The 26,042-nt window shown below is 47.0% G+C and overlaps 1 protein-coding gene across 1 annotated transcript; it reads right to left on the reverse strand.

The window, feature by feature from the left end:
* Positions 1-5,494: 5,494 nt before the first annotated feature.
* TNFAIP2 (TNF alpha induced protein 2) lies at positions 5,495-22,949 on the reverse strand. Its single transcript, XM_063159896.1, has 12 exons — positions 22,879-22,949; positions 17,001-17,346; positions 14,727-15,354; positions 13,349-13,463; positions 12,009-12,134; positions 11,143-11,243; positions 10,952-11,050; positions 10,639-10,762; positions 9,583-9,705; positions 8,548-8,703; positions 7,359-7,480; positions 5,495-6,952 (listed from the first exon to the last, which is right to left on the reverse strand). Exons 2-12 carry the CDS (start codon positions 17,332-17,334, stop codon positions 6,811-6,813), a joined length of 2,070 nt encoding a protein of 689 aa, XP_063015966.1. The 5' UTR covers positions 17,335-17,346; positions 22,879-22,949; the 3' UTR covers positions 5,495-6,810.
* Positions 22,950-26,042: the final 3,093 nt, after the last annotated feature.

Below are 26,042 nucleotides of genomic sequence, written 5' to 3' on the forward strand. Positions count from 1 at the left end.
CCATGTAGCTCATCACTGGCTCAAGAGAGCAGCCACCTCAACTTCTGAGTGACTGACATCCACCTTGTCCTTTTGGACATACCCTGCAAGCATTTGTACAGCAAAAGCTTCAGAATGCAGAGAATTCAGAATTTCAGGACTGCCCATTTGACAGTCCTGAATACTGGAAATAGTGATAGTAGAGATTGGAAGATGATAGCATGTTTTCTGGTTTTTGAGTAATTTCTACATCAGGCAGGAGCTGCACATCAGGACCACTGAGGTTCTTGGTGGCTCATGGACCTGGACAGGACAGAAAACTCTTCTGTATGTTGTTTACATTTCTCTCATAATATGTTAAAGCTCCTACAACACTGTGAGCTGTGAGCTCTTATGGCCTGAATTTTCTGATATTTTCCTTGCAGAGAAAGTTAGCAGAAGGAATACTACCAAAACCCATGCTGGGACTCAGATATCTAAGGCCACGCTGCGGCAGAGCATGGGAACAGAAAGGGGATTTCACACATCAGCACAACCAGCTCTTGGGTCTCAGACTTCAGAGTTTGAGTTGCCAAACAAAATATCCTGATTAGCCCACTTCCTGTGGAGGAAAAGTCAAATTTCCAGAAAACTGTTATTTGAAGGGCTGAAACTGGGCAAAAGGCTGGGTACAGAGTGTCTGTAAGGAAAACAGTTGTATGGCAGTGGCAAGTGTGGGGGCGCTGTGTCCATGTGTGATGCACGAGCCTTTGACTAAGAAATTATCTATGTATTCATCACAACTCCAGTTTTCTGCCCTCAAAAACCTATAGATTGTATTGCCTCCATTTGTAACAGGAAAGCCCCACTACAGAGGATATTTCTGTGTGTAGAGAGGTAAACAGATTGCAGAAATTTGCTGTGTGTAGATTCTCTTCATGATAATTTACACATTACGTGGAAGCATTGCTCATGTACTACTGAAAGCAAGAATTTGCTTTTCAATTCAAGCTATATTGAAATGTATGAAAATGGGCAATTCATAATTTTGAATAATAAGCTGAAGTTTGCAGTATAGAGTTGTTCATATGAGGCATTAGAAAATTACAGTGGAAAGAATAACATCATATCTGGGTAGACACAATGTTATTTTGTACAGAAATAGGCTTTTATACAAAGATAATGTTACATGAAGAGATGGGGTTCTGCCTGTGGTCTACAGGGAACATTGATGGGAGGGTTTTGAGGGAGGTGGAAGGTAGAACTTGTCCTTTTCTTAAGTGTGGTTTCCACCCAAGAAAAGTTGGCTGAAGAGGTTGTTCTGGACAATGCATGAATCTGGTCTTTCTTCAAAAGCTGCTATTGATTTCATGCTGTACGTGCTGATGTGACAAAATGTTCCCCAAGTAAATGCAATCTGAGCTCTTTGAGAGAAGCTTCATAGAGAAATCAAATCAAACAAAAATGGGAGCTTGGGCAGTTCATGCATTCCACAGTAATACTTTAGTCTTAGTGATATTTTTAATGGACCTGAATGGGATGCTGAGCTGGACAGTTAAACAAAGACTTACAGAAGATTTTTGAACGTGGCCAGAGGCATGGCAGACACTTGAAGGCTGCACTCCCACCTCAGTCTCTGCTTTTGCAGCCTCCTCTGTTTCCCTTACTGACATCCAGCTAAGGTTATCTGGATTACTCCTCATGCTGGGTTTTTTGCCAGCTCCAGGACTAACCTGAGGATCTCACCTGTGATATCTTCTCAAGCTGCCAAGGCTGCTCCAGCAGCAGGTCTAGCTCACACAGCATGTGCAAGAGTTTCCTCCCCTTTTCCAGTAAATCTTAGGAGGGGTCTTTCTGCATCCTGATGGAGAGGGAGACACAATGCTGCTCAGAGCTGCTTTCTGCAAACCACCCATGTCCAGGCAGGGCAGCAGTGACACCCCTGAATGCAGTGTGACCCCTTCAGGTGACATTCCCTGAACACCCACTTGCCTCAAAGCTGGTGTGGTCCATGATTGTGGTCTAGCACAAGGTTGTCACAAGCAGGTGGCTGCCAGGATCCTGCAGGGCTGAATGCCTCTCTTGGGCCATGGGAATACCTCTGGCAGGGGGAGTGGGTAGCTTCAGCCAAGGTTTTTGGTTCTGTGTAGCACCATGCAGATTGTGAAGGGGCTGTGTCAAAATGAGTGAAGTTGGGGATGGAACCTGGGCTGACACAAGGGATCTGCTGTGTGGCAGCATGAAAATGACAGTCCCTGTTCCACAGGTCAGATGGTTTTTACCACTTCTTCCAGCCTTGGTGTAAAGTAAAGGGGGCTGCAATGAAACCAAAGGGCAGAAACAGCCCTCTGTTAACTAGGACATAGCACTGTTAACTTCATCCTAAACTGTGAACTTGGTTGAGCTCTCAGCTGCACTGCTGTTGCCAGTAGGACTTGGGGGTTGGCCTCATGCCTTTGGGATAGAACTCAAAATCTCTTGAAGACTCCAGGACCAATATTGTTCTACCTAAGGACTTGTTATAACCTCCTCCCATTGGAGAGGAGTACTTTTGAGAGCTCAGCTTTTCTGCTAAATAATAAGATTTCCTCTTTTATTAGTCCATTACGGGAGTTATTACAGCTCAAGTACTCTGTCCTATTTGGATAAAAACTACTTGGATAAATAGCACTGAATTCCTTGACCTCAAATGATGGTTTTTCTGGGCGCTGGTACATAATTTGCCCTGGTGTGTCCCATCTGCTGGAAGCTTGAGAGAACTGGGAGAATGTGGTCCCAGGACCTCATTGGGTAGTGCTGGGAGACATCAGGAGACTTGTGGAAAGCTGAAGGAAGGAGCTGAATACCTGAGGAGAAGACCCAGAGAAGAGATTAAAAATGTCTCTGTAGGGAAACCCCCAAGCTGGTCAGTTCAAGAGGGGTATTTAAAACCTGATTTCAGGAGGAGAAAGCCCCTGGTAGCAAGGAGAAATGGTGCCCAGCAGGTGTGAACATTCACTTCACAGTAACCTTACAAACTTCATACTGCTTTAAAAAACCCAGTTAACTTTTCCTCTGTAACAGCCCCTGAACAGCCTAATGGGTGTGTCTGCTCCACTGCATTTCCTGTCTTTCCCCCTGGGAAGTGGGATTCACCTCTCTTCCCATTACTATGGATTTGTTTCTTTGCTAGGGTGGAAATCCATGTTTCCTGCATTGATGAGTAATTCTTGAAACCCCCTGACATTAGCTGCCATCTATTATTGTGGCTACAGGAAAGCTATTTTTGTTTCAGGCATATCAGTGTCGTGGTGTTGCCACATCCTCTTCTAAGTCATGCAGGAAGGCAGCAATTACTCTTGTGGATTTCCATCTACAGCATGGGAAAGCATGATTTTGCTAGAGCCACGCTCAAGCTCACTTACCTCTATTCTCACCTATTCCCAAAACAACCTTCCTTCCTGGTGCTCCTGCCTGTTTAGTCCCCAGTACTGGTTTATGACCCAAGCAGGAGGCAGGTGATGGAGCAGCAAGTGAAACCTTCCTGGGAGATGCCAGACTTGCAGCCCGTGTGCCCTAAATCCTGTTGGGAAGGCGCCTCTGCCATCTCACTCCTGACTGCAGCTGTGCCTTTCCTCTGGGATGCTCCATGCATTGCCAGACTTCAGGTCTCTTCCCGCTGGATTAGGGTTCCCAGGTTTTCTTCTAATTAAGTTCATATTAGCTATGCTAAAGGCAGGATTTGAAAATGGATGTTGGCAAATTGTTGCCACATCCTTGGCGAAGATGTGATTGCACATACATTTACATTTCCTGCTTTACAGCAATTAGCAGGTGAGGAATGTGTCACCAGGCGCATCACTGAAGCCAGCACTGTCCACCTGGAAAAGCCCACCTACCAAACCACTTTGCTCGTGTCTCTCTTAAGATCAGCACATCAGCAAATCCTGTGGCCTTTACTTCAGCGCTGTCATTCCTCAGTGGATTTTAGAGAGAGGATCCAGGCTGAAAGGGAAGGAATTGCTGGCATTCTGGCTTCTTAACCCTTTATTTCCAGGTCAGCAGTTCCCAAAGTTTCTTATCACACCCTAACAAAACATTTCTACTGGTTTTTTTCTCTCCATCACGCTCACACCTGAGTCTGTAATCTCTGGAGGTTTTGGCTTCCCCTGCAGAAAGGGCAGAGGTTCCCCAGGTGTCCCTGGGGACTCACACCACAGGTGGCTCCTGCAGGAGCAGAGGAGGGAGTAATGCCTCAGACCACCCCCTGCTATGCTGTGGTTTGTGTCCTTTGCACTGCAGATTGCAAGTCTTCTGTCAAACGATGGAAGTGCCAGGTGGGAGGGATGGGCAGGGAGCCAGGAGTGCTGTGAGTGCATGTCTGAGCTCAGCCTGTGCCTACTGTGGTGGCTGTTGTGTGCTGACGTGCTGGGGACACTGATGACAGCAAACAGGGAGAGCTGGTAATGCCACAGCAGCTGTGCTCAGGAACCAGCTTTCCTGACTCTTCTGTAAAATTGATCCTACTTTTTTAATCTTTGCAATCTGCTCTGCCTCCAAGGAGGGGCAGACATCAGCATCAGCAGAGGTTGCATGATAAAGAAAGTCGAGCCACGCTGACCTCAGAAAATTTTATTTACTTAGTTTTTAGAAGTGCTATTTATCATATTGAACTAACACTGTTATCAGAAGACATTTGTGCAACCTCCTGAAACTACCTGGCTGTGTGTAATATGCCACCTATAAATAAATGCCATTTGAAATGTCGAGTCATGCGGGAAGATAAATAAATTAGTTTCCTGAGCTCATTAGAGATGAAAGCTGGGGTTTTATAGCAGGATGAAGAGATTGCACAATGCACTTCCATATGGCTTATGAAATGTGTATGAAAACCATTTTCTCCTACCCATGCTAATTATGATATATAAATAGATACTGTTTCCCTTTGGGCACTTACTTAGCTGGATTTTTTTTTTAAAGATCAGTGTAATCACTTGTATGATGCATTTCTGTAGGCTTTTAACAGATCTCTAAATCAAAATACGTATTTTTATAGCTATAAAGTGACCTTTCACTAATTGGGAAGGAAAATGTTACCCAATAGGTGACAGTTGTCATAAGTGCTCAGCACAGTCAGAAGTCATTTTGGCATTTGCCTTTAAATTGTAGTTGAGACAAGTGTTTAAATAATAATTTTTTAACCCATGTATCTATATGAGTTTTGTGTGAGTGTGCTTAAGGAAGGAGAGGGTGATTTGTGCTGCCTGTGGACAGGCTGCAGACTAAAATCAAAGCACTGTTTTTCACTCAGGGCACAATTTTGCTGCAGAACCTGCTGGCAGAAGTCTCCTCTGAGCATGTGCCACTGGCCACTGCTAGTGAGCAGCCCACCCTGCTCAGTGAATGTCTTACTGGGGCAGCAGCAATGCTTTTCCAGCCTCTCTATAGTCCAGAAACACTCCCTACTTGGAACCAGTGGGTGACAGTCACCAGAGCAGGCTGGGAGAAATGGCCCTTTGAAGGACAACATAGCAGTGGCAACACAGTAAACTGTCACTTTTCTAGCAGATTTGAATACTGTTTATTATAAACATTGCAAATTAGTATCTCTAACTGAGAAAAAATAAAATTGGATGCAAAAATACACTGGTGGTACATTGCACATACATATAAATACATTATATAGTTTGCACAGTCATCAGGCATCTTCCTTCCGGACTGACTTTCCACAGACTGATGCTAAAGTTGAAACAGGAGAACAGAAGGGAAAGGCCTCCAAATATACACAGTGCTGTTTTGGCAAGTGATTAAGTTCCTAAAAAAACTGTGCTGTAAGAAACAAAACACAGTTTCACAAGAGACTCATTTGTATTTTCACATCGTATCTACCTCACAGCACAAGGGGAAAGAGTAAGCAAGAGAATGGTGACACATACAGGGTGCTCAGTATGTATTGATGACATTTGAGACCAGTTCCACACCCCATTCAAAGCCTGCATTGTTAATGGGGTCTGGAAGTCCTCTACTTGGTAAGGAGGACTTCAGTAATACCCAAAGTGTTTTACCAGCTGCTGCTTAACCCAGACAATCCATTTCAATAGGCAGCTTGCTCCCAGCCTCTGTTTGAGGGGTCCCTCTGTGCAGATGTCACTGCCAGGGGCCCAGGATCTCTCACCTCACAGAGGTGGAGGAAGCACACACTCTCCAGGGCCAGCTCCCCACTGAAAACCCCAAGGGCCTGGGCAGTGCTGCTGCCCTGGGTCAGAGCCTGCAGCTGCTCCAGGGGGGCTGGCAGGAGCCCTGCCACAGCTGAGCTGCAGCTCCTCCTCCCCAGCAACCTCGTGCCTCTCCCACCAGCCTAACACACTGCCCTGCCCGGCTCTGAGGAAGGCAGATGGATTGCAAGCATGCTCACAAGGGACTTTCCCAACATCTCGAGAGTTCATGGGATGCTACACATCTCTAAATGTTGGTTTCAGTTTTTGTTTCCCTTAATTCCCTTAGAAGATAAAAAGCTACATAGGTGGTGCCTGCTTGGTCTGTGATGTGGCCTTTGTGGCACCCTGGGAGGTAGATGGAGTTCAGAGCTCCAGAGCAGTGTCCAGGCAGAGAATGTGGTGGCACAAGGAGACCTCAGAGGGAATCCATGACCGGTGGGAGGAGCAGCCTCAGTCTTTGTGGGCACTGCACCTCCCTGTGCCCAGCAACACATGGAGCACAATGATTCCCACAGAGATGCTGAGCACCAGACTGGACAAAGCACTTTCCATAGGAAAATGTGGCAGTGTGTGCCATGCATTGCTCCAGGAGATGGTCTCCATCCCCAGCTCACCCCACAGTCCAGCACAGGGCAGTGCCAAGGCATGCCTTGGTCTAGGACACGTTGATGCCGGAGAAGAGCGGGGCCCTGGGCTGTGTGGATGCTGTGCTGTCTGCCAAGTAGCCCAGGATGCTCTTGAGTTCACTGCGTGACAGATTTGCTTTGATGTGCAGGAATGCTTCCAGGTGCCTTTTGCTGTGGAAGAGAGATGGGCAGGTGTTATTTCCTCCCACACACCTCCACAGGTCAGGGCCACTGCAGCAGGATGTGCCTCCCACCCTGTGGTGTGTGCTGACGTCCCCCGTGGGTGCCAGCTCAGTACCTGGCAGTCCTACACCAGACCCTGCACTGTCCTGGGATGTTTGGGGTAGGGAAGGGAATCTCCAAGGTAAAGGAGAAAATTAGGGCAGAACCTGGAATATATCAACATATCTTCCTTTGCTTTCTGATAGGACTTGGACTACCACAGCCTGGAAGGCAGCCCCCACCCAGGTTTATAGGCTCAGGCTGTATGAACCTCACCTATATTCATATTTGACTGCTTTCTGACTCAATTAAAATTCCTTATGAGTAGCAGCAAATCTGTTTCAGCATCTCTTACCGGATGTCTGGGTATGTTGTGGCAAGTGTTGCAACTTCAATTTTAATAGCACCCAAATCCTGAAGTCGGATTATTTCAGCCAGTTTGGGGAGTGCTGAATTCAGCCAGGTGGCTTGAGATCCCTGCAAGAAGAAAAAGTGGTTAGCAGGACATCATGGGGGTGCAAAGTGCCCCCCACCCCAGGAGCTGACCCTGAGGCTGTTTCTTGGCAAGTGGAAAGGACACATCAGTGATTTTAGATGCCTCACTGTTTTCAGTGCTGTTTCTGCCTCAGGCAGCCTTGGAAAAACTGGATTAGTTTTTTGATGGTTTTTAGTCCTCTCACACAAGTGGTTTGCCATAAGACTGAGACTTCCACATGCACCTCAGCAGATTCTATCTGCTCATTTCCTTTTCCTTGGGTTTCTGCACTGTCTGGTGTGTGTACCAAGGTCTTTAATCAGATGGGCCAGGTGAGTCACTGCCATGTGCTGCTCTGCCCCAGCTCCAAACACAGCCCTGCCTTTGGCATCTCCAGGTATCACCAAAACTGGGTAGAAGCCCCAGGTTGAGCTTTTTCCTGACCATTGGAATTTCCAAGGTGCAGCTGCCCGACCTCCTACCCAGCCTATGTGAAACTCAGACTTGTTCCTTCTCCAGTCAAACATGCATGGGGTGATGGAGGACAGGTTTTGGCTTAGCTGTTAGCTTTTCTTGCAGGCAAGATTAGAGGCATGGAATGAGGGAGATCATCTCAAAGGACAGAGAGGGGTGCTCCAGCTTGGCTCTCCTGGAGAAATTCCTTGCATACCACAGACCCCCACAGTGCCTGCTTTATCCCCTGGGTGACCTAAAAGCTGCAGCATCAGGGAAATCAAGGGTGAGAGGAAACACGGGCTCCATGGAAGCTGTACTGAAACTGGAAAAGATTATCTAAGTCTTTGACCCTATTAGTGTAAACCTTCGAAAGGAAACTGCCTGTGGGACAAAGGAAGATGAAATCATGTCTCTCCAAGCAGGGAGGGGCAGGCTGCTTACAGTGTGGGGGACCCTTTCTGCCTATAGGCACTTAGAGACCACTTTCTGCCTAAGGTCCTGCCTTCCAGGAAATTTGAGTTGAAAAGGTCAACAAAAGTCCCCAGAATTGCTTTCCTGTTTTTCAGTGTGTCTGTGCCCTGTGCTGACATGTTCAAGGCAAGCACTCACGTACATTGCTGGTGCAGAAGGCTTCCAGGTCAGCAGCATTCTTGGAGATGTGTTGGGCCAGAGTTTGCTGCTGTGCTGGAGATTTCAGGCTGACCTTCCTCTTCAGCAGCCTCACAATGTACTCTTTAACCAAACGGGCGTGGATCTTCTCAACAATAGCCTGTTGGGAAGGAGAGGAGGGAATCATCATCCATCTCTCTTTTGCTTGGGGACATAGCAAACCATGAGTGTGGATGGAGGACAAAACCACCCTGGGTGCTGTGAGCCATGCCCCACCAATGCCTGCTGCAGATTACACAGCAGGAACAGCCCTGGTTGCAGCCTCCCAAGACCAGTTGCAGCACATCCTAGATGCTGAGAATTTCTTTGTGCTCTAATAAGAATGGGAATTTCCAAATGTTTGTTTCCTTCTGGGAAGAGTTTAAAGTGCAGAAAAGATCTCCATGTGGTAGAGGAGTAACAGTATTTCAGAGAAACAGGAATTCATGCTGTTCTTCCTGTTCTTCTCTCCAACACATAAAACATCATAATTTGTCCCAGCTACTAAAAAGACAAAGACAGGAAATCAAATTTTGTCTTATATTATGATATTTCATATATAGTCCAGCACCAGGGAGGATGTGGCTCTGGCTCAGTTCTCTGGGATTTGTCCCATTTGCATCCACCTCCTCCATCCCTTAGGGCAATCAAAGGAGCAATGAGACTGAACCATGCAACTGCATCTGTGTTTCAAGATTGCTAAACCAAATCTGTAATTAAAGCCACGTGTTGGGTGGTCTCTAAAGCACTTTCTCTGCATCAGGGGTGATTTGCTCTGAAAACAGTGCAGCAGAGCTGCAGGAGTCTGCTTCTGTCAGAGGAGGGTGAGATTTATGTGCCTTATCTGGGTAAACTGCATGCTGATGGAAATCCTGCCTGAGAGGCTTCCTGATACCAGGCCAGCTCACCAGAGGTCAAGGCAGCTCAAGCCACAGAGGATCAGAGCTGAAAATGCAGCCCCAGCACCCCAAAATCCCTCCAATATTTCTCTTGAACTTACATGGTAAAACGGGTCCTTTAAGGTCTTGAAGTCTGAAATATGTTTGCTGGTGGTTTTAATGATCTCATTCATAATTTCACTGCTGGAATCCCACTTATTCTCTGTAAACTTCTTGTACATTGGCTGAAAAAAAGGAGAATCTGCTAAGTTACCTCAAACAAATTCTATGCACGTGTATATTTGTTATTCCTACATGTGGAGTATCCCATGTAGGGAGAGCGTGGTGTGTAGTCCTGTGCAGGGGTGTGTGGTGATGCCTTACAGGGACAGGGGAACAAGGGGCTGTTCTTCTTGGCTTCTCATGGTTAAGAAGACCAAGGACTTGAAAGGTTAATATTGGAGGTGTTTTTATTATTTCTGCATTTTTTTCCCCCCTCACCATCTTGTCTGATTAAAGAATTATGGAACCATCAGGGGGAAAAAAATGAATCCTTATGAGATGTTCATAATTTTTCACAGTAAATAAATATGAAAATGAAAAAAATTGTACCCCTGTTCTCTCATGCCTTCCAAAAGGCTCTACAGAGAAAGCAGGAGAGATTGTGGCTGAACATTCCTGACTCCTACGCTTCCTTTTCCTCCACCAAAATTGCTTAACTCGAAAAGATTGTGTTATGTATATATAAACAAAACAAAAAAAAAGCCAGAAGTACAGAAATGCCCTTCAGGTCACCTTTATGAGGAAGCCAAAAGCTGCGTAATTGCAGTTTATGCCATTAGTGATGTGTTTCTACAGTGTGGAGAGCAAATAGCTGCAGGTTGAGACTCTCCCTGCTGTAGCTGTTGTCTCAGATGCCATCAGCAGGTTTTATGTTCACCTGCACAGTCATGCCTATGTCACTGCACCCATTTTGCCTGCAGGCCTGAGGACCAGCTCAAGGAGAGCTTAGTGGGAGTTTTCCTACAGCAGTGTGGGTTAGGACCAATCCTGTCCCTTCTGAACTTGGCTGGTTTGAATCAGAGATTTGAACAACAGATAGCACAGCAGGAGAACATGCCCTGCCCTGGTACCAGCTGAGCCATGGGGCAGGAGGATGTGGGGCACAGATATGGTACCTTCAGCTGGGCAAAGAGCTGTTGAAGCAGCACATCAAATCCACTGTTTTCAATATCAGCCAGAGTGCTGAGGATATCGGCTCTACTGTCCTGCTTTTCTGCCACGTATTTCTCTGTGTAGTCTCTGAAAGAAAATAGTAGTCAGGTCAGAACAGTCTGTCCTCAGAGGAGAGAGAGAGAAATTCAGCAGTGTCCAAACTTTTTGTAGGCAGATAGACCTACATCCGCTCACCCCTGAGTACCTCAGAGTACCTCCCCCCTCTATACACTGCCTGCAGAGGAAGGAGCAAAACCTTCTCTTTTGGACCCTTACCTAAAATTCCAGCAGTTGTTAATATTTGCAATCAGTATAGGCTTGTAGTACGTGTGCTTCTTGCTTTTCTCCTTGAAGTCTTCAAAGGCATCCCTGTAGCTGGAGGGGAGATGGGAAGAGGAGAGGTGGGTGAGTGGCTGCCCAGGTGCTGTGCCAGCCCCAGTGCCCACAGCCCTCCCCAGCTCCCTCACCTCCTCAGGAAGGCTGGCAGCTCCTTCAGCAGCCGGCGGGACAGCTCCTCACCCACGGCCTTGCTGATGTCCTCAGCCCGCTTCTGGCTGCTGTAGATACTCTAACAAACAAGTGAGATCAATTTTAAATGTTGCCTGCTCCAAAAAGGCCAGGTTTGCTGGGTAAAAGAAGCTGCAGGTTTGCTGGGTAAAAGAAGCTGCAGATCCTTTGCTGAGAGCTGCACCCAGCTTTCCTGCATCCCCCCTGCAACTGATCCAGGGACCACACAGAGCAGCTATACTTAGCTGAGAGTTCAAAAGGAGCATGAAGAAAATCTAGAAAACAGCTGAGAAAGTAGGCAATTTCACACTTGGTTGTGTTTCTTTTTTTGGTTTTGTTTTTTTGTTGTTTTTTTTTTTTTTTGAATGTCATTAGATTGCATTTAAATGAACCATTTAATCACAATAACCTCAACACATGAGAGGTCTATTTTTTTAAAAATAAACTCAACTAATCCTCTGCAGCCAGAGGAGGGAAAGGGGCAGCTCTGCCTGTGGCACTTTCCCTGGGAGGAAGAAACAGACTCCCCATTTCTCAATCAACTGAGCCAGTGTCCTCTCTCTGCTGCTGGGGATGCAGAAGAAATTGCACAGGAGAAGGAAGGCAGTTTTTCTTCTTGTTTTGCTTGTAGAGGTGTTTGCCTCTGTCCCATGGCACACCAGGCCCAAGACAGACCATGGTTTTCAGCCTCCCTGTATCACCCACCTCTGCTACCACTCTACACAAGTGACTTGGCCTTTTCCTTTTCTGCATTGACCACAGTTGGTCTCAAATCCTAAGTAGGTAAAAGATGCAATTGTTTATTTTTAATATAGCTCTGTATTACCTGGATAACAAATATTCCTAGCAGTTCACTCTGAAAATGTCCATTTAGCTTCTCTGGTTCCTTGTCTTCTTTCCATCTTTGGATTTCTTTATCTAAACATCTGCTCAGTGAATTTTTGACAGTAACCTTTAGGGAAGGAAGAACAATGGCATTTACTACAACATGGATGCAACAGCTCCTGCCTTATGCAGGTTTTACCCACCCACCCACCTTTTGCCTGGCCCAGCGGAGTTTTTCCTCAGCCCTGGCTGCTATATAAAGGTTCCTTGTTAGGAGATGCCTGACCCATGACTTCACAGCAACAAGGACAACCCCCTCATGATACCCACTTACACAATAGTGAGTTGAGTATTTTAAGGTGGGAGTGAAGATCCCATCACACCTCCATATCCAGGGGATCAGGAGGGCAGGGAGGGAGCAGTGGGTAGGAAGGTTGCAGCAGCTCCATGTGCCAGAGCCCAAATTCCCCCAACCACACACTGTGTGTGTGTCACTCTCAGAGCCACCTGCTTTTGCAATCCTTTTTCATGAGCTTTTCTGATGCCACACAAGTGCTGGAGAGGGAAACAAAATGCTCTCAGGTTTTCTCTGCTCTGACCCCTCTGTGCTGCAGTGAGGCTTTGGAAATGGTCTGTGCAGTGTCTGGCACATACTGCTGATCCCCCAGTGTCCCGTTCATGCGCTTTGCAGACCTCACACCACCTCTCCCATATGCAAACCATCACAGACTACAGTTAAACTTGGAACTCATCTTCTCATTTTCCGGGAATTCCAGCCCCAAATGCCAAAAGCACTAAGCTATGGGAATACTCTAGAAGTTGCTTCTTGTTTCCATTAAGGGAAGGGTGATACAAAAACCAGAGCAAGTTTTATTTTCTGCAGAGCAGGCAATTCTCCATCAAAGAAAGAGATTTGTCAGGACCAGAACTCCATGCTTTGCACTCATCCAAGGTCTGGCACCTCTGCAGATACCAGGAGTAATCCAAGATCCTTTAGACATTCCTGTGAGAGGGACCATAAATCCCTCTGGAGATTTATCAGAATGAGAAAGTTGCCTATAAAGATCTGTTGTTGGATTTTCCCCCTGTTACCACATGACTTCCAAGAACAGAGCAGTTCTTTTCTCATGGCTCCCAGGGCTAAGCAGAAGTTTGCTCTGCAAGTCCCATCTAGCAGAAAGGTGACCTGCTCCCCAAAAACAAACAAAAGCTTTGGCTTCTCCCTGGAAGGGTGTGTGGTTCACTGGTGAAGAAGTGTGTGTGCAGGACAAGTCACAGCTTCTCTGAGGAGTCACATGGGAGCAGTGAAGGGAAGAAGAGGAGTGACTGAACCTTTCTTACCTCTTCACTGTCAAGGTATTTATTTTCAAGCTCTTTGCTCAGACTTGAAGGCAAAAGGCTTCCAAGCTTAACTTTATCCAACTCCATGGCTAAAGCATGATCTTTTCTCATGTCTCTGGAATGAAAAAACCAAACAATTGTATTTTCCAAAGGCAGTGTAATTCAAGACAGCTGTTGATGCAAATCACTAACACTTTTTGAGGGTATCAGTGAAAAAACAGATGGAAATGTACATCATTGTCCTCACTCCAGGCAGGACTTGGAGAAGCTCAATGGATATGTGCCAGGGGTGAGATGTGTGAGGGTGGGACCACAAGCAAGCCTGTGAATGGAGTCATGAGACCAAACTCCTGGGTACCAGCCACTGTGCTCTGGTGGGGATGGGAGAGCTGAAGCAAGCAGGGGAGTCTAGCCCCTGGACATGGCCTCTCTGCATGCATACAGAGAGGTGAGCAGATGAAAAGCTGGTGTTGGATGGCTGGGAGGTGGTCCCTCAACACCTGGATGTGGCGTCTGGGAACACTCCCAAAGCAGCTGCTACCCTGGCCAGCACTGTCCCCAGTGCTGGGCTGAGCCCTGCTCCTCACAGCTGCTCACTCCCAAACACAGGCTGGTCCTGGCCTGAATATCCTGATCTAGAGCACAACACGGCTGTGGAAAACTTCTGGGATCAACACTGAATCATTACACTCATCAGTGGAGCACGAAAAGCAAAAAGTGGAGCTGAATGACTTTGGAACAGAAGAAACATTGCTGATGTCTTTACTGGTTTCCACCTGAGAAGTGAAAGCCCTCAATTCTCCACTCAGTACTATTTAGCCACAACAAGCAATGTTTTCAGTTCAATAACATCCAGAGTTTATGGGGACCCTTGGATTGTGTCCTCTCACAGAGGCACACCCCTGGCTCTCCTAAAGGAGAAGAAAACATAGACTGTGAGTAACACCTAAGCAACATCCTCCATGCCCTGGATAATTGCATCTCAGGTTGTTCTATTTATTGTCTGCCCTCTGGTACAAAGGGCTGAAATTTCCAAATGTTCCAAGAGTGAGCCCAGGTCTGCAACTGGAATTGATATCAAGGCAATGAACCTGATCAATTTACCCCATAGATGAAGACCTAAACATTTGTGTGTTGGTTGCCCAGAAGCCAGAATGGTGAAAGAGACCTTCATTTACAGACTAGCAGCCTTGAGTGTCCCTTCTGGCTGTTCTGGCCAGGACTGTAAATCAGCACATCATCAGTAACACTACTAACTTAGCCAGGTACTGGACTGCACCACAGTAATACTAACTCATAAATCAAGCAAATGCCTGGGTTTGCAGCCAGTGAGCCTGTTTTGATTTCCAGGGGTAAACATGTATAAAAGCCCACTTACTTTGGATAAAAGTTGTGCACCCACGAGAGAAGAAGATAAATATCCTTGTCTTCCAGATGAGACTCAGCATTTTTCTTTGCCTGGGAGGCAAAATAATTGTGGTAGAGTTCTGCATATATGCTGAACACATTAAACTCAGGAGGATAAAGCTTAATAATATACTTGGCAACCACTGTCAAATCTTCTTTCATTGTCTTTCCCATGTGCAGGAGGTTCTGGCCGACTGCAGAGAGGTTCTCAGTTCTAGGAGTACGGCTTGTGTCTTTCATTCGAGCCTCTACCGACTCCTTTACTGTAGCCATCCAGAGCTCTTTCCATTTTCTAGGTCTAAATTGCATATTTTGGTCAGGTGGGTTCTCTGACATGTAGTTCTGATCTTCTTTCTCCTGTTCTTTCAGAGCCTCCACTGCCTGCTGTAGCAGATCTGGGTTTGTTTTTGCAAGCAGCACAGAATCCTTCAAGGTGCTGAAGACTTTGTGCTTCAGAACTTCGTAGACAGACTCGATGTCTTTCTGACTGGTGTTCAGTCCCTCCTCACTTTTGCTAGACAGGCTCCTCTCCAGGGCAAACAGATGTTGAATGGCATCACAAAGCTTTTGCTCTCCAAGGAGATCCATGACTTGTTTGACTGGTGAAAACAGAACAGCTTTTCTTTAACCAAGAGTGAAGATTTAGACTTATGTTTTATAAAAAATGATGGCTCTGGAATCTTTTTAAAAAATGCTCATACTTCCAAAATGCTAGCTCTTGGGCTCCTACACCATGTAGAAAGTCCGTTTAATTTAAGATCAGATTATTTCCAGCTTGCCTTTAACTGGGGCAATGAAAACTTTAATACCCACCACCAGTGTGTTGCATATGGACAGCTATTCACGAGCCACCTATAATTGTTTCCAAAATTTAGCCCTGTGGAGTTAGTTAGTTATTGCTCATCCCCTTCCCATTAATTTGACCTCAAGTCAGAAGCATGGCACTAGAAATAATGTAGATAGAAAGATGTAACTAAAGATGTGCTGAAGGAAATACCACATGGGTTTTCCAGAAATAGATTTGGCACAACCTGACCTGTGAAATTGTTTGGGAGGCCACATTTAGCAAGCAAGACAAATACAATTCAGCTATCTTATCTGAACTATAGCCAGTTACTTGAGACAGGGAGACCTGGGAAATCATTAGTTAAAATGGCAAAGTTATATCCCAAAATAAGATTTGTTAGGTATGTAATGGAGGACCCCGGGTGGAGAAAGCTTACATTATTCATGAAACTCATCTTACTTCATTTATCCTTAAAGATTGTGGCACAAAAGCTGGGAGTGCCCTTTTGGCATCTGCTGATTGCACAAAGTTCAGAGACATTATCGAAACTCAGGGCCTGGTGTATTTTACAGGAACAATGGGATAAGCTGAATGGTAAATGGGCTGAAATTTAATGGCACAAAACATCAGATACAAATCCAATAGAACAAAAGTTACTTAGCAACAAACAGGATTTTCTGCTGCAAGCTGGATGTGAATCAGCTTGAGAGGGAGGAAGAAGAGAGACGCCTGGAGAATTAGTAAATCCTTACTGGGAGGTGGTGGTGAACATGTCAGTTACGACCCCAGGATGTACTCAGTGAGAAATATCCAGCTGAGATGTGAAAATAGGAATATATTGTGCCACACATTGGTGGTGTCTTATCTGGAATATTTTCTGCAATTCTGGTTGCTTTAAAAAATAAAAAAAAAAAATAAATAAAAAAAAAGAAGAAGACTACATTGGGGATGGGGCAATGCAGTGGTAAGAACAAAAGTACAAAAGGCCTGTTTTCAGCAGCAAATTCAAGGCCAAGAAGGAAAACCACCAGTTAGGGAGATCATTTCACACATGGAGAGAGAGATGCCAATTAGACAGGTAAAGGCTTGTCTGGAAAGGAAATCATTTGTACTAAAACAAGACTTTGTAGAAGGGGATGGAGGAACAGAACTGGGAGTTACACCTTGGTTTCTCACCCACCCACAGTTCTCTGTGCCCCCATGGAAAACAGAAATAAGTTTGTTTTGGACAGAAAACCTGCAAATGGACAGCTCCTCAAGGACTGTACCCTTGGTACTAAAAGACTAGGACTTGAGGTCATGTCTCCCTCAGCCCAATTTTCCCCAGGCTCCTTGGAAAAGTCACTTCAATCTATCAGTACCTTTGTTTCCCTAGGGGACAATTCCCTGCCTCATACAGCCCCTCTAGAGGAAACTATGGCCCATGAAGTGGTGCAAGGAGGATGGAGCAGCACTTACCACTGGGTGGCTTGGTCTTTTTAACGATTTTAAATGCACTTTTAAGCATTCCCTTTATTCCTTTGTTCCCCTTCTCAGGGCTGTCCCCAGCAGAGATGCAGCTCTCATTGCTCGTGATGGAAGAGGCACGTGAAGCTCTGCAGGCTGCCTCTGGCCTTTCTCTCATCTTCTCCTGGTCCCTGGACCAGATCTCATCTGCAGAAGGTTGAGGACAGGCAGGGACTTGCTCAGCTGATGGTGAAGTGTTTTCAAATGGCCTGTTTGCATCAATGCAGCCCTCTGATCCACTGCGTATTCCAAAAGGACTTTGGAAAAAAGGTAACATTTTCATCATTTTCCTTCTAGCCTGTAAATTTCAGGGGGAAAAAAATCAGATTAGAACAGTTAGGAAGAAAAATACCAAGGACAAAGTGTGGCAAGGCATATGTGTGGGCAACATGGAGAATGTTACACATCTGGTGTGAGCACAGGAGTATTCCTGAGCAACATCATCCCTGCTAATGTCCAGTCTAAATTAGAGAAAAATCCAAGAGCCATTTTCAGGGTGATTCAGATGTCCTGATTTGAGACCTTGAGCTTGTCAGGCTCTCCCATGGGATACTGTGTGTTTATGGACATGAGCATGGGTGGGCACATGAATGATGTGGGTGGGATAAGTGTCCTGTGCCTTCAAAGCAACCACAAAGCTCTCATGCTCTTAAATGGCATCAAAATCAATTCCCACCTTACTCAGGGCCTTTTTTGCCTGATCTGTGCTCAAGGTAAGTGGGAACAAGGCACGAGGATCAGGGTAGTTTAGCCTTGTTTAAACAAACATGATCCTGCCAGAGTCCTGCATTACCACCAACACTCTTACACTGCAAATAATTAACAACAGAAATTTGTTATTGTTACAACTTCTTCTCAGAATTCATGTTTAGAATTATGTTCCTCTATAATTCAATAGATTGCAAAATATTTATTTGCATAACTATAACCATTTGTATAATGATTATAATTATGCAATTATTGTAAATAAATAAAATTACTCATAGTTTCCAATCCTTATTCTAATAATGCTTTATTTGAAGTGACTTTCTAGGAGACTGAAGCACATCTGTATGAAGAACTCTCAGGCAAGTTTTGGTTTGCTTGTACTGAGTAATGGCAGAAAAATTAGACTTCAAACAAATGAAGAATTTGGCTTCAGTTATACAGCCACAATGTGGTGATCTTCAAATACCTCTGTTGAGTTTATAATGTTGATATGTCTCATGCTGATACAAAATGTGATACTTATTTCTGGGAAAACTGGTTGGAAGACAGTGGCTTTTCATTCTAAGCTATACAGAGAGCAGTGAGAGCCTGGCTTTGCTGAGAGCTTTCCTTCTCCCTGCTTTGGATGCCAGGCCATGTTCAGGATTAGTAATGCTATTACCCTCTAAACACAACAAATACGAAAACTCATTTGGGAAGGAGTTCTGCTTGCATGAGCAAGCAAAGGGGGCCTGAGCACCAGAGCTCAGCTGACAGGAGTTACAGAATGGTCTGAGCTGGAAAGGACCCACAAGGATCACCAATTCCAACTCTGAAGTGAATGGCCCATACATGAATTGAACCCACAACCAAAGGCATTATTAGCACCATACTCTTGACTAACTGAGCTAATCCCAGGTTAGCCAGCAGCTGTGCCATGGCTGAATCTGTGCACATACATCTCCCTAGCACATGTACTGAGGAGGGGAGGGGGAAGGAAACCCCCTGCAGTTCACCCCAGCTATGCTAGTCAGGATGCCCCATTAGGATCCTGAAAGCAGTGGAAAAGAGTTCCTTTTTGTTACATTTCCACTACAAAAATACCCAGAAAAACAATCAACCAACCCAAAAAATTCATGGCAACAGGCATGTTTAGCAAGTGACTTGGACTTGCCTAATTTTTGTAAGGCTCTTTTCGTAACCTGCATTTCCCAACACAACACTGTGCTTAGATTAATTCTGCCAAATCCCTTCTTTCCTGTTTGTTCAAGCACAGACTCATCTGAGTCCTTTCTCTCTCTCCTATTATTTCAAACAAAGCATTATTGGGGTTTTTTTTTTTTTGTTTGTCTGTTTTCTAACCAAAGAAAGTACCTCATCCCTTCCAAAAGGCTAAGGTCTTTCATTTTGATGAATGATGATGACAAAGGTGGACTTTGAAGTTTTGTTTTTTCTTCAATGCCAAGATAAATGCAATAGATCTTTGAAAAGCATCAAAGTGACACTACACAGACAAGACTCCATAAGTGAATGATTAAGTTGGTTAGAAGCTGAGTTTTTAACATCTGTCAGAACTTTGTCATGGTAGTGCACAAAAAAAGCCAGGCTCAAGCACCTAGGTAAGGCTGCCAATGCAAAAGCTGCCACACTCTCACATTTGGCCAGCTTGAACTCTTGCCCAGGGATTGTCATGTGCCACTGCTGGTTGACCTGGGTTTGTATCTGCAGTGGGAAAAACCATCAAACCTCAGCTGCCACTTCTGCCTTGAAGTGCAGCCCCAGTCTTAATGTCAAGGGGTACCAAACATTCCCTGTCCATCTCTTCTCATTACTGTTAGAGAACCAAGACCTTACTGTAAGAAATGCTTTTAAGGAACTTACAGAAAAAATTGCTGACACTTTCTACAAGAAATACTCAGCTAAAAGGAGGTGTTCCTGGTTACATCTGGGGTGCACAGGCAGGAGATGCTGTGCTAGGACTGCACCTCCTGCCTCTGTCAGGATGTGCTCCTGCCCAGCGTTCCTTGGCTTTGGCTTTGACAGCTGCAGGCTGCTCCTCTATGCCTGCGCTCTTCTCACAAATCAAAGCCTGCTAAAACTCCAGCAGGCTTCTAATTTTTTTAGCAGGAGAAATGCTAAATCATTTCCCAGAACTCAAATTCAGGTCTTAGGAAATGTAACGATTTGAGGTCAAGAGTTAAGATTGTTCCCAACTCAGTATTATTGCTAATTTACTGTTATCATCGTCATCCTCATTATTGTTATGTGGCAACATGGTTTGTGCCAGGGGAGCCTTTAGCTCCAATTATTTGTGACACAGCATGTTCAGCTCCTGGTTTCAAACCAGAAGGCAGCACACCCTCTGCCACCCTGTCCAGATGCCCTGCAGCACTGGGACTGTGGGGCTGTGACTGCTGCTGTAGCTGTGGTGGGATGCAGCGAGCTCTCTGCTGATCACAGCACCTACCTCTGAGCTGGAGCTTTTCTGGGGTGGGCAGCAAGGGCAAGGGAAACACTTGGAGCACAGTCAAGACACAGAAAGACCCAGCCTGGACTCTGGGCACAGTGGCTTCCCATGTTCTCCTTTTCCTCCTCAAAGGAAACAGCCTCTATGCAGAATGATCTCATTGGTCAGGGATAGCTCATGGTGTGCCAGAGAGCACTCAAGGGAAGAGATTTATTAATTATCCCTATTCTGATTTTTTTGCTGAACTTTTTCTTGACTTCTTTTTCCTGAGCTGCTGCCAGTATTAACAAGCAATTGTTTGGATTTTTGGTCCTCTCCAGCCTGCTGACATACTAGGTCATGAGGATTTATATCTCATTTTAGTGGATATCTCCCATTCTCCCACAGCCTCTGAGAAATCCAGAGTTATCTAGCAAAGTTATCTATCTTCTCACACAAGAGAATTGCACTGGGCCAAGCCATCTTTGAAGCAGTAGAGCAGTGCAGGCAGTTTGAGTTTGGTATACCTCAGACCATGTGCTGACACCTAAGCAAACTGCTAATTCATCAAAGCAAAGAGTCCAAAAAGATGCCAGACTCAATCTCTGCAAGCTGGGAGTCCTCCTAGGAGGTGAGGGGGTTTTCCTACCATTTTTGGTATCTGGGTTAAGTACTGAAGGGAGACACCACAAATCTGGGGGGGTCTCATTTGGCTCTGCCTGGGAAATCACAGTCTATAGAAGAGTTGGGCCACCCAGAGCCCACCTTGACCCTCTACTGTGCTGCTGACATCCACAATCCCATCTGCAGACTCCTGTGAGACACCCACCACCCAATATGTGCTCCAGCAGCATCCTGATGGTGGCCAAGCTCTGCTCCTAATGGGGAGCTGAGGGAAAACAAAACTTGTCTCCAGTAAAGAAGCCAAGGCAGGAGCAGAAACTGCCCAGAGGACTCAATCCCTGTGCCTCAGCATTACCAGGCACCCCTACAGGGCTGGGGGTGATGGGGAACCCAAGGGATTCAGGGGAATCACAGTGGCAGAGCAGGGAAAGGACCCCAGGGCATCTCATCTGGCATGAGAGAGATGCTTTAAGCCAGCATAAAACCATGTGTAGATACAGCTGTGCAGTGCAGCAGTTGTTTCCAAATGAGACTGATTTCCCTAAATTACTGACACACCTGAAACCCATCCAGTAAACCATCATCTCCTGTTGTTATTGAGAATCTTTCAAAGAGAGAAAGAGAAAATTCTATGTATACACTGTTATTGGGAAAAAGCAGAGAGAATGCACTGCAATAACCTCATTTTTTCTTCTTCCTTCAAGTCGGAGCAGCATAATTTTGAACTGTTGCTGCTGAAAGAGCAACCAACTGCTGCTGTCTAGAGTTTTATTTTCATAATAAAAAAGTTTTTAGTTCCAAAGCCAAATCCTTCTTTAAGGCCTGGAGTTTGCAAAGTTCACTGCTAGAGCTAACAGCGACTGAGAAGATAAAGAAATTTCTGGGAGCTTCTCTCAGCACTTTCAAATTCTTTGGCTTTCCAGGCATCTTTTATAGAGAGGGTAAATGAAGCAAACCCAAACCTGAGCTCTCTGCTCCCTTGTGATTTGCTTTATCAGAGCCTCAAAGTCCCTTGCTGAGGGGCAGGCAGCTGACACTTTGGACAGTGTTTCTTCAGGTTTTCCATCTGAACTTGGGTGTCAAAGTGAGGCACCATGGCTTCTAGATCAGCCATATGCTCCAGTCACAGAAAGTCTCTTCACTTTTCAGCAGCCTTAAAAAGAAATTCTGCTTTGAACGCACCAAGGATCCTAACCCTGGGGCTGAATTTTTCAATTTGTGCTGAGGAGCAGATGCAATGGATATGGGGCTGCTGCACAAAGACAGAAGGGAATTTCTATAGGCTTTTCAGTGCTCTGGGAAAAGGCAGGTCCTAGGAGCTGTGGGACATCCCTGACAAAGAAAAAGCAGTCACAAAAGGGCAAGCATGGCACTGCAGAAATGTGCCAGCTTGGCACAGTGACCCTGGCAGGGTGCAAGTCCCAGGGGCTGCCCAGGGCCATCCAGGGTCCAGGCTCTGAAATGGTGTTTCTTCAGGGCAGCCAAACTGAGTGAATCACAGTCCAATTACTTTCCTGTGGTTTGGGGGAAAACCACTTCCTTTAAATAGAGACAAAAAAGAGAGAGGGCAGAAGCGCCACACTGGATCTGGAATCCAGCGCCAGATCTGGGTTTAGGACACTTTGGTACCCAATACCTTCATCTGGATTTTGGGAAAGGTGTTGGAAGGCAGAAGGGTAAGAAGGAGGTGAATGGTTTACAGTAGTCACTGCTTGAGTCTGTGCCCTGAAATTTAGGGGAAAAGTAGCACAAATCAGACCCAGCTGTCACAATGGAATTACCAGGCATATATCCTTGCGGTGCCCGGCCCTGGGATGTGCCAGGAGCCGCTGTCCTGCCAGCAGTCCGATTTATTCCCCATTCTGATCATTACAAGGTGGGGCTGAAACCCGTCCCTGTGCCCGGCAACCCACCCTCCGTGGGTGCCCCTCGTTCCCCACTCTCGGAGCCAGCAGAGCCCCCGAGCTGCCCAGCAATGAGCCCGGAGCGGGGCAGCGCCTCGGGAGAAGCGGGAGACGCCGGCCCGAGGGGAAGGGGAAGGGGAAGGGAAAGACCCGAGGCTGACGGACTTACTCAGCGGCGGCTCCCGGGCGGCGGGGCTGGGCGCGGGCCAGCGGCACTGTCACTGTCACCGGCACTGTCACAGGCTCTGCGCCCGGGGCGGGGGCAGCCCGGCTATAAGGGGAGGAAAGCGGGGGCGGGACCGGCTGCTGGGAAACTCCAGTTGCACCTCCCCTCGAGAGAAGGGAACCGAGAAATCCCCTCCCGGGGAAGCGGCCGGCAGCCGAGCGCCTGGTGCCGGGGGTCGGTCCGTCCGAGGGGCTGAGCGCTGTCCGGGCAGAGCGCTGGATGATGCCGGGCCCTGCCCTCACTGCCCCAGGGCCTGGCTGAGGAATGTGTCCCACTGCGGACTTGGAAATGCCGTCAGGGATAGAGCAGGTGCCTCCAAAACTGCCGTGTTCTGCACCTGAGGTGGTCATCTCTGGGTGTGCAAGCAGCCCGGGGAATGAGGAAAGGGACCTGAGACGGCAAGTTGAACATGAGCCAGCAGTGCCCTGGCAGCCAGGAGGGCCAGCCGTGTCCTGGGGGGATCAGGCCCAGCATCGCCAGCCGGGCAAGGGAGGGAGGGGATTGTCCTGCTCTGCTCTGCACTGGGTCCGCCTCACCTCGACTGCTGGGGGCAGTTTTGGGTGCCACAATATAAGACAGTCATAAACTATTAGTGTCCAAAGGAGAGCAACAAAGATGGTGAAGGGTCTGGAAGGGAAGCCATATGTGGAGCAGTTGAGGTCACTAGACGTGTTCAGCCTGGAGAAGACGTGACTTACGGAGGCCTCACCGCAGCCTACAGCCTCCTCACAGAGGGAAAGAGATGAGGCAGGCACTGATCTCTTCTCGATGGCCACGAGAGACAGGACCCAAGGGAATGGCCTGAAGCTGTGCCAGGGGAGGTTCAGGAATGGGTTCTTCACCCAGAGGGTAGTTGGACGCTGGAACAGGATCCCCAGGGAAGCAGTCATGATATCAAGAGTTCAAGAACCATTTGGGCAATGCTCTCAAACACATGGTGTGAAGTTTGAGGTTGTCTGGTGCAGAAATGGGTGTTGGACTTCATATAGGTCCTCTCCAATCAGGATATTCCATGATCCTTGAAAGCTTTGCTTTCTGAGCAGGGCACTGCCACCAGCAGGCTGCTGGGGATGAGGTGCATGACTGAAAGCACAGCTGGCTCTATCTGGGTCCTGCATGGTGCCTTCCCCAGAGCAGGGCTCACAGCCCTCCCAGGAGACATGAACACCCTCCTGCACCTTCAGAGTGGGGATTGACTCCCTGCCTAGAGACTGAAAAGGACAGGCTGCCTTCCTTACCCCAAAGCCTCCGAAAATCTGTGTTCCACTTGTGGATGGGAGACCTTCTTGAGCCTTTCAGTGCTTGAAGGGGGCCTATAAGAAAGATGGAGACAAAGGTTTTTGCAGGGCCTGTGGCAATAGGACAAGGGGTGATGGTTTGGAGCTGAAGAAAGGTCAATTTAGATGATAGAAAAGGAAGACATATTTTAGGATGAGGGTGATGAAACACTGGAACACGTTGCCCAGAGAGGTGAGAGTTGCTCTCTCCCTGGATACATTCAAGGTCAAGTTGGACAGGAATGTGAGCAACCTGATGTAGCTGAAGATGTCCCTGCTCATTGCAGGGAGGTTGGACTAGACGACCTTTAAAGATCTCTTGTAACCCAAACTATTCCATGATTCTGTGACTTGTTTTCCTTATTTCTGTTCCTGATTTCTAGCCACCAGCATCCCTGGCCATGGAGTGTGGTTCCCCTGTTACCTGGAGAAGCATGCTGCCACAGCAGGGGATGGCTGGAGGGCCAGGGTGACAGCAATGGCTGTGGGTGCCTTTGCAGAGGGTCTGTGAAGGCTGTGAGGGGTGTGCTGTCTCTTGCTTAGGTAGCTTCAATGGGAAGCATCTTCTGCACATGTCTGGATGAGATCTGGGTTGAAGCAGTTGCCCTGCAGGCAGAAAATCAAAATGTTGTGGTCCTGCAGAGCCTGCCTCTTCCCCCTTTCCTGGGAAGCTGCTGTGGGGCAGGTAGAAAGTCCAAGTGCCTGGTTACCGTGTTTGGGAGAATTTCTGTTTTCATCTGATAGCTTTGGTCTGATGCAAAATGTAAAAAATGGTCCAGGGATTTAAAGGTGAGTGTGAACAATGAGCTTACCTGGTGCTCCTGATGTCCACATTCAGCACCTGTGTGGCCACAAAGCTTTTGGAGGGGCTACTCAGGTCCTGTGTGGGGACATCCTCAGCAGCAGACATGGTCTGGAGCCATGGTTTGTGCTGGAAGGAGGTGCCCAGTTGAGCTGGCACAGTACTGGAGGGCAGATGCCTCTCCTGGTGTGTGCTTTTTGGCAAGCATCCTATCTGCTGGCACAGCCACTTTCCTCTGTGGCACTCTTTCCAAGAAGTCCATGGTAGCAGGGAAAAACCTCACCCTCAGCAATGTCTGCCAAGACAGGAAACAGAAGCAGAGGGGCCGCCCTGATGGGCAAACCCATGATCTGGAAAACACTGATTCATGTCATGCCAGCCTTTGGCTGTGCTGGGCAGGGGGTTCCCCTCTGGGATTGCCCCAGGGTTGGGTCCCCTTACTCCTTGACAACCAGTGACCAGGAATAACCGTGGTCACAGGATGGAAATGTTGGGTGCCACATTAGCCTGAAAGTCATTGGAAACAGTGCAAGATTTGGCCCTGGAGTGCTGAAACTTCCTCTGTATTTCATCACCTCCTCCACTGCCAGTGAGAAAGGGAGAGGAGGCAAGATTTGAGATCTGCAGTTAGAGCTGGTTTGGGGACAGCTGGAGGTGAGCTTGATGCTGCATCCAATGACCTTTCCATGAAGGAGGTGAAGGAATATGGCTCCTGAGAAACACACACACACACACACACAGAGCTCTGGGCATGGCTGGGAAGGCAGTGTTTGTGACTGTCTGAAAGCAGAGCATGCTGTTCTGGATGCAGGAGGGAACCTGGGGCTGGTTCCTCACATCCTCAATTATGTGATCCCTGAAGGATGCAGGGATGTCTGTCACAGATGTGCTGGGAATCTGCATTGGGAAGTGGCTCAGTGACACATCTCAGACCCACTGAAACCTCTCTTTAGATATTCAGAGGGTCTTTGAGCCTGGTTCAGACAAATGTCTCATCCCCAGATTACCCACTGGGGGCCCTGACCGTA

This window comes from Melospiza melodia, chromosome 6 (assembly GCF_035770615.1).
Source record: "Melospiza melodia melodia isolate bMelMel2 chromosome 6, bMelMel2.pri, whole genome shotgun sequence".
NCBI lineage: Eukaryota > Metazoa > Chordata > Aves > Passeriformes > Passerellidae > Melospiza > Melospiza melodia.

What these genes read in the sequence shown, in the direction of transcription:
- TNFAIP2 (XM_063159896.1), bottom strand. Translation starts at nt 17,334, where the DNA reads ATGATGAAAATGTTACCTTTTTTCCAAAGTCCTTTTGGAATACGCAGT. An exon ending in AACAACTGCTGGAATTTTAG is followed by an intron (nt 10,763 to 10,951) that starts GTAAGGGTCCAA and finishes ATTTTCTTTCAG; the next exon opens with AGACTACACAGAGAAATACG. An exon ending in AAGCCTTCTGCACCAGCAAT is followed by an intron (nt 7,481 to 8,547) that starts GTACGTGAGTGC and finishes TTCTTCTTGCAG; the next exon opens with GGATCTCAAGCCACCTGGCT.